Source organism: Pyrgilauda ruficollis, unplaced genomic scaffold (genome assembly GCF_017590135.1).
Source record: "Pyrgilauda ruficollis isolate IOZ18807 unplaced genomic scaffold, ASM1759013v1 scaffold10, whole genome shotgun sequence".
Taxonomy (NCBI): Eukaryota; Metazoa; Chordata; class Aves; order Passeriformes; family Passeridae; genus Pyrgilauda; species Pyrgilauda ruficollis.
The window spans coordinates 9,939,026-9,952,498 of record NW_024508101.1 but is presented as its reverse complement, the minus strand read 5'-3'; the positions used below and the strand labels follow the sequence as shown (position 1 = coordinate 9,952,498).

General features: G+C 42.4%; 1 protein-coding gene across 1 annotated transcript in view; it reads right to left on the bottom strand.

Moving 5' to 3' along the window:
- Positions 1-2,650: 2,650 nt before the first annotated feature.
- UROC1 (urocanate hydratase 1) overlaps positions 2,651-13,473 on the bottom strand; it is a 30,348-nt gene continuing 19,525 nt past the window's right edge. Inside the window, exons 15-20 of the mRNA XM_041462427.1 lie at positions 13,150-13,220; positions 12,127-12,225; positions 11,609-11,708; positions 8,692-8,773; positions 3,449-3,548; positions 2,651-2,854 (exon numbers count right to left, since the gene is read on the bottom strand). Of these exons, the coding sequence (XP_041318361.1) occupies positions 2,714-2,854; positions 3,449-3,548; positions 8,692-8,773; positions 11,609-11,708; positions 12,127-12,225; positions 13,150-13,220 (593 nt within the window). The 3' untranslated portion in view covers positions 2,651-2,713. The remainder of the gene's footprint in view (positions 2,855-3,448; positions 3,549-8,691; positions 8,774-11,608; positions 11,709-12,126; positions 12,226-13,149; positions 13,221-13,473) is intronic.

Genomic DNA, 13,473 nt, shown 5'->3' with positions numbered 1-13,473 from the left:
CGTGTCCCTGGCTGTGCTGTGCAGGAGCAGTGCTGAGGATACAGCCACGCTCAGAGAGGAAAATCCTTTAGCAAAACACCCTGCACACCGTGGCTGGAAACACGGAAACAGCACTATGGGCAATGCAAACTCAGTCAGTTCAAGCATGACCATGGCACAGCATCACCCAAGATGGACCAGCACCAAAAAAAAAAAAAAAAAAAACCTACAAATTTGGCTAATGCTTTTTATTTTTTTTTTTTATTCTTGGGCAAAGCTTTCTCTGGGAGAATGTTCAGCCACCTTATGGCTCTCCAACACTTAAGGAAGAGGTAAAATGATCCTGTATTTGCCATGGAAATTTACCAGTTCCCTGCTGCTGTGGGACTGTCGAGCAGTCCCAGCAGATGGTGCTGTGATCCTTCTCCTGCTCAGATTATTCCTCCTTTCTGAGCATCAAACCTCCTGCAGCAGTGTGAACTCGGGCCAGGCTCACTCAGCTCCAGGGGAGCTGGAGCTGTGGGTACACCCAGAGCTCCACTGCCTGTAGGTCTTCCCTGTCCTTGGTGGCCCCAGCCACCCCGATCTCCCTGTGGAGGTCTTTGTAGTACCTTCCTTCATGTTCCTAGGGAAAGATGGGTCTGCACCCGAGTTTATTGCTTAACACAAAGGTGCATCTCTGGCTGAAGGATGTCACCAAGCTCTTGCCTCCATCTGCAACCATGCAGATTGTCAGGATAAGTGTCTGCGTTTTAGGGAAGCGTTAAGGTGCTGAGATTCATGGGAAGGGTGGTTCAGCCTGGCAAGCTTGAGACTTCAGTGCACTGCAGAAATTCACTGGTTGTACAGCCCCTGCCCAGATCAGATCTGATGCAATGCCTACTGATGGATGGATTTAAAACTCTTCTCCCTGTACTGGCTTTGTCCAGCAGTGACGTCAGCTACCTAAAAATGACATCAGCACCCCCACACAACAATAGCCTATTCACAGTCTCAGCTTCTCTGCACACAGGTAGAGGACAGATAAACTGAGGCTCAGCAGGGCTCAGAAAGGGAACTTTGCACTGGGATTGTTTATGGTTTCTGTGTGCTGAAAACCTCCTGCTATTTCATCACTGACAGCAACAGGTTAGCATTTCCCTGTGCCCTCCCAAAGGTATTGTAAACCTCAGCCAGTTCACATTTGTTAAGTGCTTGAGATTTGCAGTTAAAAGACCGAAGTAGATTTAAACATATACATATAACTACACAGCACATCATTGAAATAAACTCCAGTGAATAGTCATACATAAGACCAACTGCTCACCAGTTCACTGCCTCCCTGTACCCCATTTTACCTTAACTCATGCTGCCTCATTAATAGACTTCATAATCTGAATTTCATCTTGTATCTGTTTAAAGGACTCATCCATATGAGTTCTGTAAGTCCCTACAGACAGCCCAGTTATAAACTCCCAGGGTGACATTAAACATGGCTATGCTTGTTAGGTTATGTCCTCTGGGCAGCAAGGCTACTAGGACAAAAATAAGCTTCATTTTGTGCCTGGAATGTAAAGGTGAACATGCTGGCAGGTACCCCAGTACGGAATAATACAAAGGTGAAGAATTTGTGATCAATATTTCTTCAACATCTTGTCTATGGGACATTTTCAACTCAGAATTAAGATGAGTCTATGGAAAAGCTCTATATTCCTTAGTGCACGAAAAACCAGTGTATTTTCTGGTTGTTCGTCTTGACAAAGCAAGAACCACCAGTGTTTTTGGGCTATGAAAATTAGAGTGGTTTCACACAATACCAATACCCTAACTTTGGACCTAGTCCACTGTGATTATTAATAAGGTAATGCATAACATATGTCAAAGCAAAGGCTGTCAAATCTGCCTGACAACTGCTTCCATCTCAATCATATGAATTGGCAATGTGGGCGGGTTTTTCCATAATGTAAAGCAATTCCTATCAACTGCAGATTGCACTTCACAGAAGGCTCAGTTTCAAGCAGATGCCAGACTCTCACTGTTCATCTGGAGAGAGACACAGTACGTGAACAGAGTAAAGAACTCATGATTCCGAATACACACTTCCCCTTTTCTTAGCAGCAGAGGCAGTGCAGAACTGCAGAGTGCTCACCTGTGGGTACCATGGGCTCTAGCAGGGTTAGAGTTTCACAGTCCTGAGACTTCAGCTCATCACATCTTCTCTGCAGCAGCACAGGCAGGTTTATGTGTGTAACACCCCTTTCCATTCCAAGAGGTGATGGACACAGTGCCAGGAGGTTGAGTGACATTCCAGAGCAAGTCCACTGGGGAAGGGACTGCTGCTGCTGTGTCCATGTCAGAAGGAAGCCCATGTGCTGTGCAAGGACCATGCTTAGCATGAGACAGGACAGCTAAGAATTACTTTTGTACACACATTAGTTTATATTTTGTGACTCTTTGGTTGTTGGGGGATTTTTTTCCATTTAATTTTCAGGGGAAAAAATCCCATTCCTTTCCCATCATGAACAGTTCGTTATTGCAAACATTGTTCCAAATAAGTTGGTGAAATGACTGTTCCTGGTGGACCTGTCACAAACACAAACAGATTTGCCCCATTAATAAGTTAGAGAGGGAAAAAAACAACTCACATGGAACAGACATTTGCAAGGCTTTTATCATTTGGCCAGAGAGCAAAACAGGATATCAAGGAAGCAACTTCAAATATATCTGCAGGAGCAACTTTGCACTTGGAGTACCACTAATGTTTCACGGCTTGCTCCAAGATGTTCTCATCCACCACCTTGTGAGGCAGAGTCACCCTCAGTGTGCCATTTTCCCTCATTGCTTGGCAGATGGTTTCATAAGCAAAGGCATTGCCCGACCAGCAGCGCCTGGCGACCTGTCAGACAACAGAATGGAGGGGTGAAAAATCAGACATTTCTCTTGCCACACCCACCTTGCACCATATTTGTGCAAAAACTGGCGCGCAACTCGTGGCAATCTTTCAACCCTCTGCCAGTTTTTAGTTTCCCTTCTGATTTTGCAAGTAATTTTTGTAATAATTCATTTTTATGAGGAGTATTTGGGTAGATGTGGTACTTTTCCATGCATAACATTGGACAGATAAACACTGGTAGAGCCAGGTACCTTGTAAACTTACAAAATTCCCTCACCAAAAATAATTGTGCACTCTTTCCCAGCCCTGTAAAACTAGCACTAGCTTTGGATAACAGTATCATTTAAGGAGTCAATGCTTTTGTAGTGGGATAAATAGTTTAAAAGGAAAATGTCACTTCAATGCATTTTCAACTGTGAAATCAAAGAGCCAAATTTCCTGCCAGCATGTAAGGATGAAATTCTACCGACAGCTAGAGAAATCATAAATTGCTTTTTCATCAGCAAAACTCTGTGTTTTGATCTGTGTACAAGCAAGATTCCCCAAATAATAATAAAAACATTAATATTAAAGTACACATATACAAGTTTTGCTTACTCCATTGGAAACATCCCAGCTGAGCATCATCTTAGCTCGTTCTTCAGCTTCCTTGGACCCATCCAAAACCAGGCCAAATCCCCCATTGATCACTTCACCCCTAAAAAAAATGTAAGAGAATCAAATAAAAATAATTCAAACCAATACCACAAAATTTACAGAATTTGTTCAGTTGTACTGCAAGAAGAGGGATGAGAATACAGAATTTATTCTGAATAAGAGACTATCAGTGATGTTTTGCACTTAGGATAAAAGAAAAAGAGTGTTTAGCAGTCAGAGGCCTAATTTCCTAACCTGCAGCAAACCTAGTCCACCTTTCTTGTAATGCCCAGCTGGGAGTCAGGACCTGCTCCCAGCAGAGATATTCAAAGTTAAGATTGCTTTGTATCTCCTGAGTCCTGCACTGTGTACTGGCTCTAAAAACAGGTGGAGAAAGGTTAGCAGATCTGATGGGCCAGAGATTTACCTGTCTCAGGGTGTTTTTAAAGATTCAGCTCTCATGTGTGCTGCACTACAGCTGCCATCTAGGCAGGATCGTGAGGGTGACAGTGTGCTTACAGCAGCAGGCAGATGGATCTATTTATATTCTCTTGGGACAAATGACAGAGCATAAGCATTTTATTAAAAAAGTGTTAACCACCACTTAATGCACATCTGCCTCAATCATTTCCAAAACTCTCATTCATTTTGTATGAGATACAAAGATGTTTAAAGACATCAGTGCCAACTTTTCAGGAAGCAGACTTATTGGCAGAAGAAGAACAGAAATATGTTAAAACGAACAGATTATTCTTGGGAGAAACAACAGTCTGGTTTTAAAGGACAGGGAAAACACGTAGAGCAAAACATCTTGTCTGACTTCAGAATCTGGCCTGCTCCAGCTCCCATTCCATGGCCTATGGTGAATAGTGGTGAATGCAGCTGGGAGATTAATCTTGCTGTAAATCTGTGAGAGTTCTGGCATTAGAGCTCAGCATCAGCCATACCTGAGGGACAGGGCATATCACACAACAGTACACAGTATGAGACACTAATGGAAATCCCTGGAGGCAGGATTTTGTCCTCTGAGTTTTATAGTTAATATAAGTTTACAAAATTTACATAGAACAACATCAGACATGTTCATTAATCAGATAGGAGTTGAGAGTCTTCCAGTCCAAGAAGGATTTTTTTCTTAATGTGTATTTTCTAGCAGTAACTTGAGCTTCTGAGGAAATAGGGAATTGAGACTAAACTAGAGCCTCACAAACCTGAGATCTACTTCCTGAAACTAGAACTCACGTTTTCTCAGTTTCAATGGAACGTTGTTACTCATGTGATGTTAATTGCCTTTCTACTACTACTCACATACAGTACCTGTGTGTTAAGTAGGACCCTATCACAGAGCTCAGCAAGGAACTCACGGCTCCAGATCTCACCATCATCACATCAAATTCACTCTCTGAATTCCCTCCACTTTTCCATTATCAGATATGTCATTATTGCGAATGCATTTTCTGTGAAAGGCAGAGTTGTCATGAAAGTGACAGTTCTCACAGCAGAACATCACTGAATGAATTAGGCTTTTTAACCGGAAAATTTGAAACAAAGTCATATTTTCAACTGAGATGTTTGAATATTGTAAGATGTGACTCTTCAAAATAAAATTATTCTCTTTGTTTGAGATTGTCAACTCTTTTCAGCCTGAAATTTAATTCCCAGGATGTTTTTACTGTGTGAAGTCTTTCACCAGTTCTGCTCTTAATCTCATCTGGGGATGAATGCAAACAGCCAAACATCTGTATTTCTCGCAAATTCTACTTTTTGAATAGCTCATGTTGTTACTGTCCTCTCCAAAAGAGGGGACCAGACTGGATGGCAACAAATGTAATTGTGCCAGGACCAGTTAGTCCACCATGTTCTGCTGCTCCTGTGTACAGAGGCCAAAGAACAGAGAGTAGTGCCCTGTTCTTTGGCCTGTGTATAGAGGAGCAGCAGAATATGGTGGACCTGGCACAGGTCACATTCTTTACTGTCAGAATCCAAAGCCACAGAAGCCGAAACCTCTGGACCAGTGTTTTATAAAGACATTCCATATAGGAAGATGGTGTTTCTTCAGTGGCAAAAATTCCCTGTCCACAGTATCCCAAAAAAGCATCCTTCGAATCTTAAGCATGAACAAGGAGCATCTGATTTACTTGCACTTGGTAAATTTAAAGCCTTTCCATTGATTTCCATGGAGTTACTCCAGTGCAAATCAGAATCACTCATCAGGATCTGTTCTACTGCCTAAAACTACTCCTACATTAAATGCCAATGTTTGTAATGATGGATTTTCTAGAAAAAACTTCTCTCTGCCTTCATTAGCATTGGGTCACATTTTCAGGTAATTAAAGAAACATGTGGCATTTTGACCTAACCTACCTCCTATAATTTCCAGATGTCTCCTCCTAAGATGATCAAAGGAAACAAGGCCTCTCTCACAATCAAGATGTCACACTGTCGACAGTGCAGATGGATTCTTAAATTGCTTCTGCCTTTTTGTTACTACAGGTTATCCAGGCTCTGTGCTAATATACATTCTGCTGCAGACAAACAGGCAGCAAAAATGAATAACAATCATTTGCTGTAATTATAGTCAAGACTATGTTAATCTTAAGTCTCTCCCAGAGTACATGTGATGCAGATTCCAGCTAAATAAATATTAATCCTGCCTTTCTTGTTTGTCCCACAAGGCTGTAACAGAAAATAAAGCATGTAAAAGGCACTTGTGCAGTCTCAACAGGAAGACACAGCAGATCTGCCAGCAGTTCCAGGCAAGCCCAGCCTCTGCAGGAAGAACTGGCAGCTAAACACAGTGCAATTATCCATTTCTGAATTCCCAGGGCAGAACCTTGCCAATGACAACTGGATTTCACTCTAATCACATGTATTCTTGTTTATAAATATATATAACTTTCACTTTCACATTTCCAAATCAGCTGATGACAAAAAGAGTTTATCAAAGATGTAGAGATTTTTTTATGGCAAAGTCAGGTGGATTTTTAGTGCTCCAGAAAAAAAGCAAAACAGGGTCAAAAACTTAAATGCATCTATCTTTTCCAGACAAAGAAAGCAATTTTTACTGGCTGGGGATTGTTTTTCTTCTTTCGCCACCTTTAAATTACTCCTCTGTCTCCTCAGAAGGCAAAGGGGTGCAGCCTTTTCTCTGCCAGGGTGGTGCCACCTCAGTTAAGCCAAGCAGAGCCACCTGCCTGGCCTGGCTTTGGGGCTCTCCGGGCCAGGGCACTTAGAGACACGACAAGGTCACCACAGCTGAGCCTTGGCATGAGGGCTTCTGGAGGCTCTGCAGACACACACCTAATTTTCAGGCCCTGCATTCTTCACTGAGTCACAGTAATTTAATCACAGAGGGCTATGCTGCTCCAAGAACAAGGCAAGCAGATACTGTTCTGCAATCACAGGCCCCCAAGCAGCCATAGAAAATGACAAAAAAGGAGAACCAAACCCTGTTTTTCCAGAAATATTTTGATTTCAGTGAATAGCCACACTAATTTTCTGATGCATTACATAAATTACAGCATTAATCTGCTCTGCCTCGTGGCAAAGTTTTTTTTATTGATGTAACTCCAGTTACAAAACAACTAAAACAGTAACTGAAACAGTAAACTGACATTGCAGTGTGGTCAGGGCCAGTTTTCTAGAGCTAAGGGCAGTCTCACCATTGAGCCAAGCTGTCTTTGAATGGGAGAGAGGGCTAAAAGTGTTCTGGAAGGATCAGCCTTAGAGAGACCAGAAAGGAATAGGATCATTTGTATCCTTTAAATTAAGCTTTTTCAAGGCACAGAACATTTGTGGCATAAGCAATTATTTTAGCAATTCTAGTAATTATAATTATCACAAAAATATCCCAAATACTTTGCACAACATGTTGGGAAAAGTGATTTTCTTTGCTTGTATTTCATAAGCAGATATTTTAAAAGGTTAAACTCAGCTGAGGAAATTAAGATGGAACTTGTCTGTTGCTACCTCTGGAGCCTCAGACTGAGATGACCAGAGTAGGGAGACATTCTGGTAGGTGTTTTCCATTCATAATTATGGAAATTGTGAATGAAATCCTGGCTGTGGGTCCTTATCACTGAAATCAGCAGAGGCAAATCACTCCATGTGCTTAAGTCCTCAGAAAGTTTTCTTTTCCCATGGTTCAGTTTTGTTCTCCTGCACCCTTCTATGCAGAAGTTATGTCACAGAAATCTAAGGAATTAAGAGTACAGCAAGGGAGTTCTTCAGCTGACCTGAAGGGATATTTTCTAGATTCAGCTCATCCAGATGAATAACAATTAATTATAAAATGTCTCTGAGGATAACATCTGCTACAAGTTCTTTGGCTTGCTGTTTTTGGCATATTCCAGCACTGTTTGGAACAGGGAAGTATGAGGGTTCACCACAGTATTTAACAGAGGGTTGCTGATACCACCAAATGAAGACATGACTGTAAAATGGGAGAGGCTTGGCTGGAATATGCTGGAAAGTACAAGTCAGAACTGAAGACTGCAGTGTGGCCAGGCTTTCCCACTTCCTGCAGCTCTGCCAATCCAGGCAGCCTTTCAGTGGCAGATGGAGATTAGTTTCCATCTCCATATAGATTATTTCTTTCACTCTGCTTTTCAGTCTAGGCAATTCTCTTAGTTCTGTATATCAAGTGACTGAGGTGTTTAGTTCAGTCTTTACTTTAATGCTATCCAGGCATGAGCTGGGAGAGAAAGTTTGGGGGATTTGCTGGTACCTGAGCTGGTTTTTCTCAACAACCCCTCATGCACTGCAGCACAGGAGCATTTCTATTGGGGTCCTAAGGTCACAGGTTTTAATACAGCTTGAGAGGAGACCTGAACATAATCCATCCACTGACACTCTGGCTGTGCATGTGTGAAGACAATGCTGGAAGCAGGTTCTGTTCAAAAAGAGCAGCAGACTATCCTTGTTCATCAAATTAAGTTCTTCAAACTGTGCTGTGGCCAGTGTTCAAAACACTTTTTCTGGACATATAAGCATTAATTAGAAAAAGAGTCACACACCTGCATACTTTGCTTTATAATTTGTCCTTTCAGTCCTTGATGCCAAACCCATCCTTCCCACCATCACAGCACAGTTCTCCTCTGGTACTGCACATCTTTTCGGCAGTTCTGTCTCTCCTCCCCGCACACACACACAGCAGTAGGAGCAGGATTCAGAGCCCAGCTTTAGGAACACAAACAAGCTCTCACCAGCCAACTCCGCCCCCGTTGTGCAGCGCGACCCAGGTGGCTCCTCTGAACGAGTCTCCCACGAAGTTCTGCACTGCCATGTCTGGGAGGAGAGCACAGGTGTTACTACTCATGGACCACACTCATTTTTGTGTTGTGCTGCTCCCTCCTTCCACCAACACCTTCACTGGGCTGTGGGAAGGCGGAGTTGGAGGCAGGTTTCAGTCACAGCTTCTCCCACAGACACACACTTCTTGTATTTGCATCTCAGCTTCCCAAGAGAAAAATCCTGGGTGAAGGGATGTTTCACAAAATGTGAATGTGACACACACTGAACATCTCAGTCCTGGGAGGAACAGGCAAGAGAGATTTGTCTCCCGCTCTGCCCTAACTTTGGAGGAAACAAATGCCTGTTTTACACTGAGGGTTCTGAGGGTGCTGGTGATTCCTGCATTTATGCTCCAACACAGGCAGCTGAAGGACCTGCCACTCTTCACCTCTGAGATACTTCTTCAGGGTGGAGAGAAATACAGTGCACTCCTCTGGGGTACCTCAGTCATGGAAGAACTGGCTGGACACATCAATGTGTGTGGATTCAAAATGGGCAGGACACCAGAACACTACACACCTTGCAGTTCTCTGAAGTTTGAAATATTTTCAGATCAGAGTGCAGAGTTACTTTAGCCCTGTGCAGGAAGCCATCCTAAAGCTAAGGAGTTGCATTTTGGGGACAAAGTTGGGATGAAAATGATATCCACCCCAATTCTCTGAACATGTGGGAATTTTACCCTGAACAGAAACTGCTGAAAGCACTAAGAAGGTTTGTCTAGAAAAAACCCCAAAGAAATATAGTTTAGCAAATATAATTTGATTAATGCATGGTTTCCACTGAATTGTTCACTAGAATTTTGTATACTCACTGCAGTTTGTGCTAAAGCGTATACCCAGAGATGTGGAAAGAGGTGCAGACAGGGGATAAGAGTAAAATCTACTGAAAACATCCAGATTTAATTCAGGAAAAATTTGGTACATAATTTGCCATATTTTTAACAGGAAAAATAAGAGAAAAACAATTATATGCCCACCAGCCACACCTGCAGACCCAGAGTTATGTGCCTGATGGAAAAATGAGTTGACTTGAGTGCTAATCTATGCTAAACCATTTCAAAAGCTCCATTATGGCACCTTTTATCTGACATTATGTCACTTTAAGAATGCAATTATCATAATTACAGTGCTGTAGAGATTGAATAGGAGAGATCTGAATCACCATCTTCTATAATGTGCAGATTTTCTCCTCAGCCACTGGCCTGGTAAGAGTGGAGCTTGGACAAGGAGTGAACTAACAATGCAGTAACTTGCTGCTCCTCGGCTTTGGTGAAGGTCATTGGCTGCAAATGTCTGTGCTGAAATACACTTCCAGAGCAGCAATGACCCATCAGGTGAGGCACTTTAAAACAAAATGAGACAAACAAACATTCTGGAAATATGCTGTGTGTTAAAGAGGAGCGAATTTCACTGGAACCAGCTCAAAAGTTGTGTTAGAACAACAGGATAGACAGGAGAGAGGAAGAATAAGATGTTCTTTTATTGCCTCCAGAGGCTCATCTGGTGAAACAGATTTAGGCCTGGTTCTAAAGGCAGTCATATCAGTGGCCAACAGGCTTTAGATAAGCCCTTGAAGAAGGCAAATGGATCACATAAATCACAAAATGCAAAGAAAACCACAAAGCATGATAAGCAATGGGGTTTAGCAAGCCTTGTTTCTATTGCCCTCTTCTGAGGACATTGCCTGATGATTACTTGTGTTGCTAAGACGGAGACTTCCATGTGCAGCTGCACCATTTTCTCTCAGCTTGTCAGAAACAAACATTATTCAAGACATCTGTCTATTTGCTCTATTAGAACTAGGCAACATGCTCAAAAAGTGTTGAAGTGGCACTGATGGACACAGTTAAAAGCCTCATTTCACCAGGAAATCCAGTTAACAGGGAACTTTTCTCCTTGAAATTGAGCCATAATTTGGTTCTATTATGAATTCCCATAATGGAAGTAATTCAATATGCTCAGCTTCTTCTATCATAATTTCTCCTTCTACAGCATCAGATCTTCCAATCTCACACCTCTTTGTGATTACCAGACAGAGAAACACCACAGGGCTAAAGCTATTACCCTAATTTCCACTTTACAGACGGAAAATTGAGGAAAATTTAGGGTTAAAAAGTGCTTAATGCTTTATCCATTTTTTCAGGTCTCCAACCAGATATTTCTTGGCTTTATTTCTCTAAAAGATGGTTTCACAAACCAAAAAGTAGAGTCTGGTTAGCTCAGGTCATTTGTGCAGATTTAAAGGCTCCTTTTGTAGAGCAAATCAACATTATTTGCCCACAGTCACACTTTAAGTGAGCAGCAAGGCCTGGCTTTTATTCTTTTGCCTTTACTATCAATATTTCCTCATGACCAGAAAAGTTCCATTCAGAAACTTCAGACTGTTTTCTTGAGTCCTCGGACAGTGGAATGAAAACAGCTGTGAACATCTTTGCTTTAAGCAAAATATTGTTATAGACCTGATTTGATCTTGTGGATTCCAAGGAAATATGGCTGTAATCAGACCACCTGTTTGAAACAGCAAGATTCCAAATTAAATTCAAATAGAAGATACGATCCTCTGAGACTCCTCTCCATTTGCATTCAGATACAGCTGATGCATTTTCATGGAATTTCCAGCAGTGTTCAGGACCTCTCCTATGTAACCAGCTCCACATTCGTGTATTTATTGTTAAACCCCACAAAGCTTCTCAGGAAATCTGATTAACTGGGATTAAAGGGTGTTTTTTAAACACAAACATTTAAAAAATGTTGCATAAAAAACGTTATTTCTGTTTTAAAGCTGTTTCCTTGCTGGCCCAGGCAGAGAAGCCTCAGCTGTTCCACTGACCTGCACAAAAGGCTGATCCATCATAAATGTTGGATGTTTCCCTGAAAGGGCTGTCAGTCCCACTGACATCGTGGTGATCTCTGCTGAGGACCACTGGAGCCTGGAAAAAGCCAAGGACAAGACAGTGGAATCCTTCAGACTGACACTGCTACTGAGGCCCATTATCTGCTCAATTCACTTCTGTCTTAAGTCTTAACATTTGGGGCCCTACTAAGGAGTTACAATCCCTGCTTTGTGCTCTCTGCAGATCACAGAATGATGTGATTGTAGGTGCCCAAATAGAAAATGGGACGGTCTCATCATAAAACAAAATTTCAGAGTTTCTAAAGCCACCTCTCTCCTGTGACAGAGCACAATCCTGGTGGCAGGCAGAGGGGTCTGAGCTCTAACAAACCGGCCCCATGTAAATGACAGGCACTTCTGCTCTCACTGCTTGAAGCTTTCTCCTTTCCCACCTGCCTCCCAGTCTCAGATATTAAACACAATTAGCAGAGCATATCAAGACAAAAGAGGCAAACCTTAATCTTTCCTTCAGAAATGGCTCGATTAATAGCCACAGCTATAGACACACGACCCTTCTGATCAGAGTATAAGATTCTGGCTTGAGAGCCAACGACCTGGAAAAGAAAAATGACAGAGGGATAAGGTTCTCTGCCACTGGCTTATCTTCAGGTCCCAGATGAATGGAGTCACAGGAGTGACCCCTTTCCTTCCACAGAAGAAAGTGCAGATTACTTCTTCACCAACATCCAGCTTCCAGAAAAAAAAAAAAATTAAATCCCTCTTTGAACTTAGTTTTATCTTCACTCACACAATCCATGAGATGCATTTCTGTATTCAGCTGCTACTGTCCAGTAAATTCCACTTTTTAACTTAACCTGATTGCTAGGCTCTAATCCCCCTATCAACAAATCCCTTATCAACAGCTGAGAAGCAGAGGTTTGGAACTGGTGACGGTGGGCTGGAAGAGAAGAGAAATGTAGCAAAGAACATCTTTCCTGCACAGCTCTGCTGTGCTTCCAGATTAGGAGAGTGCAGATGAGCTCTACAGCATCCCTGTTGGCTTCACAGGGAGAGCCTGCCCAAAAAGGGAAACAAAGGATGATCCACTGGTGTCCTGTTTCCCACAGGGCAGAAGGATGGCAGCTCCTCAGCCCTATCTCCTGTTCTGGAAAGGGTTCTGGGAACAGCACCTGTGAGGAGCTGGGTCCACAGTAATGCCAAGAGGAATATTTTGAATAGCACTGTGAAAGAAAGGTGGTTACAACTGAGGTGGAGAGTGAATCACAGATATGTTTCACTCCACATACAAGAGTAAATATTGCTGGATTATTTTAACATTTCTGATGAGGAAGTGAAGGGGAAGAGCTGCTTCAGCTCGACCTAAAATCCTGCTGTGAAGAGAAAGGTTTCAATTGTCAGCCCCAAGAGCTACAGACTGTGTTTCCATTCCTGTCCATTCCTGCTTTTCACCCCAGCATTCAAGAACTGCATTCAGGACCAGGAGCAGCCACATCTGCTGCAGGAGGTTGTGCACTTACCAAGCTGTGCCTGCCAGCTTCCCGAATCCAGCGGATGTTGTCATGGTACTGCTGCTTCACAGATGTGCTCACTTGCGAGGGAAAACAAGAAAAAATACAGCTTGAAAATTAATGCAATATGTTCTAAATTTACTTTAATTCATCTGGCAGCACTAGGAAGTCACATTCTACTCTCAGATACAAGCATGCGTATAGGAAATGCTGTATAAAGTTCTGTGCAGCTGATGCAGCAACTGCATCATGTATGTAGAGAAAGGTACAAAATGCCACTCAGGGGACAGCTGGAATGGTAATTCCCATTTGGATCTTCAGCAAACTAAATTA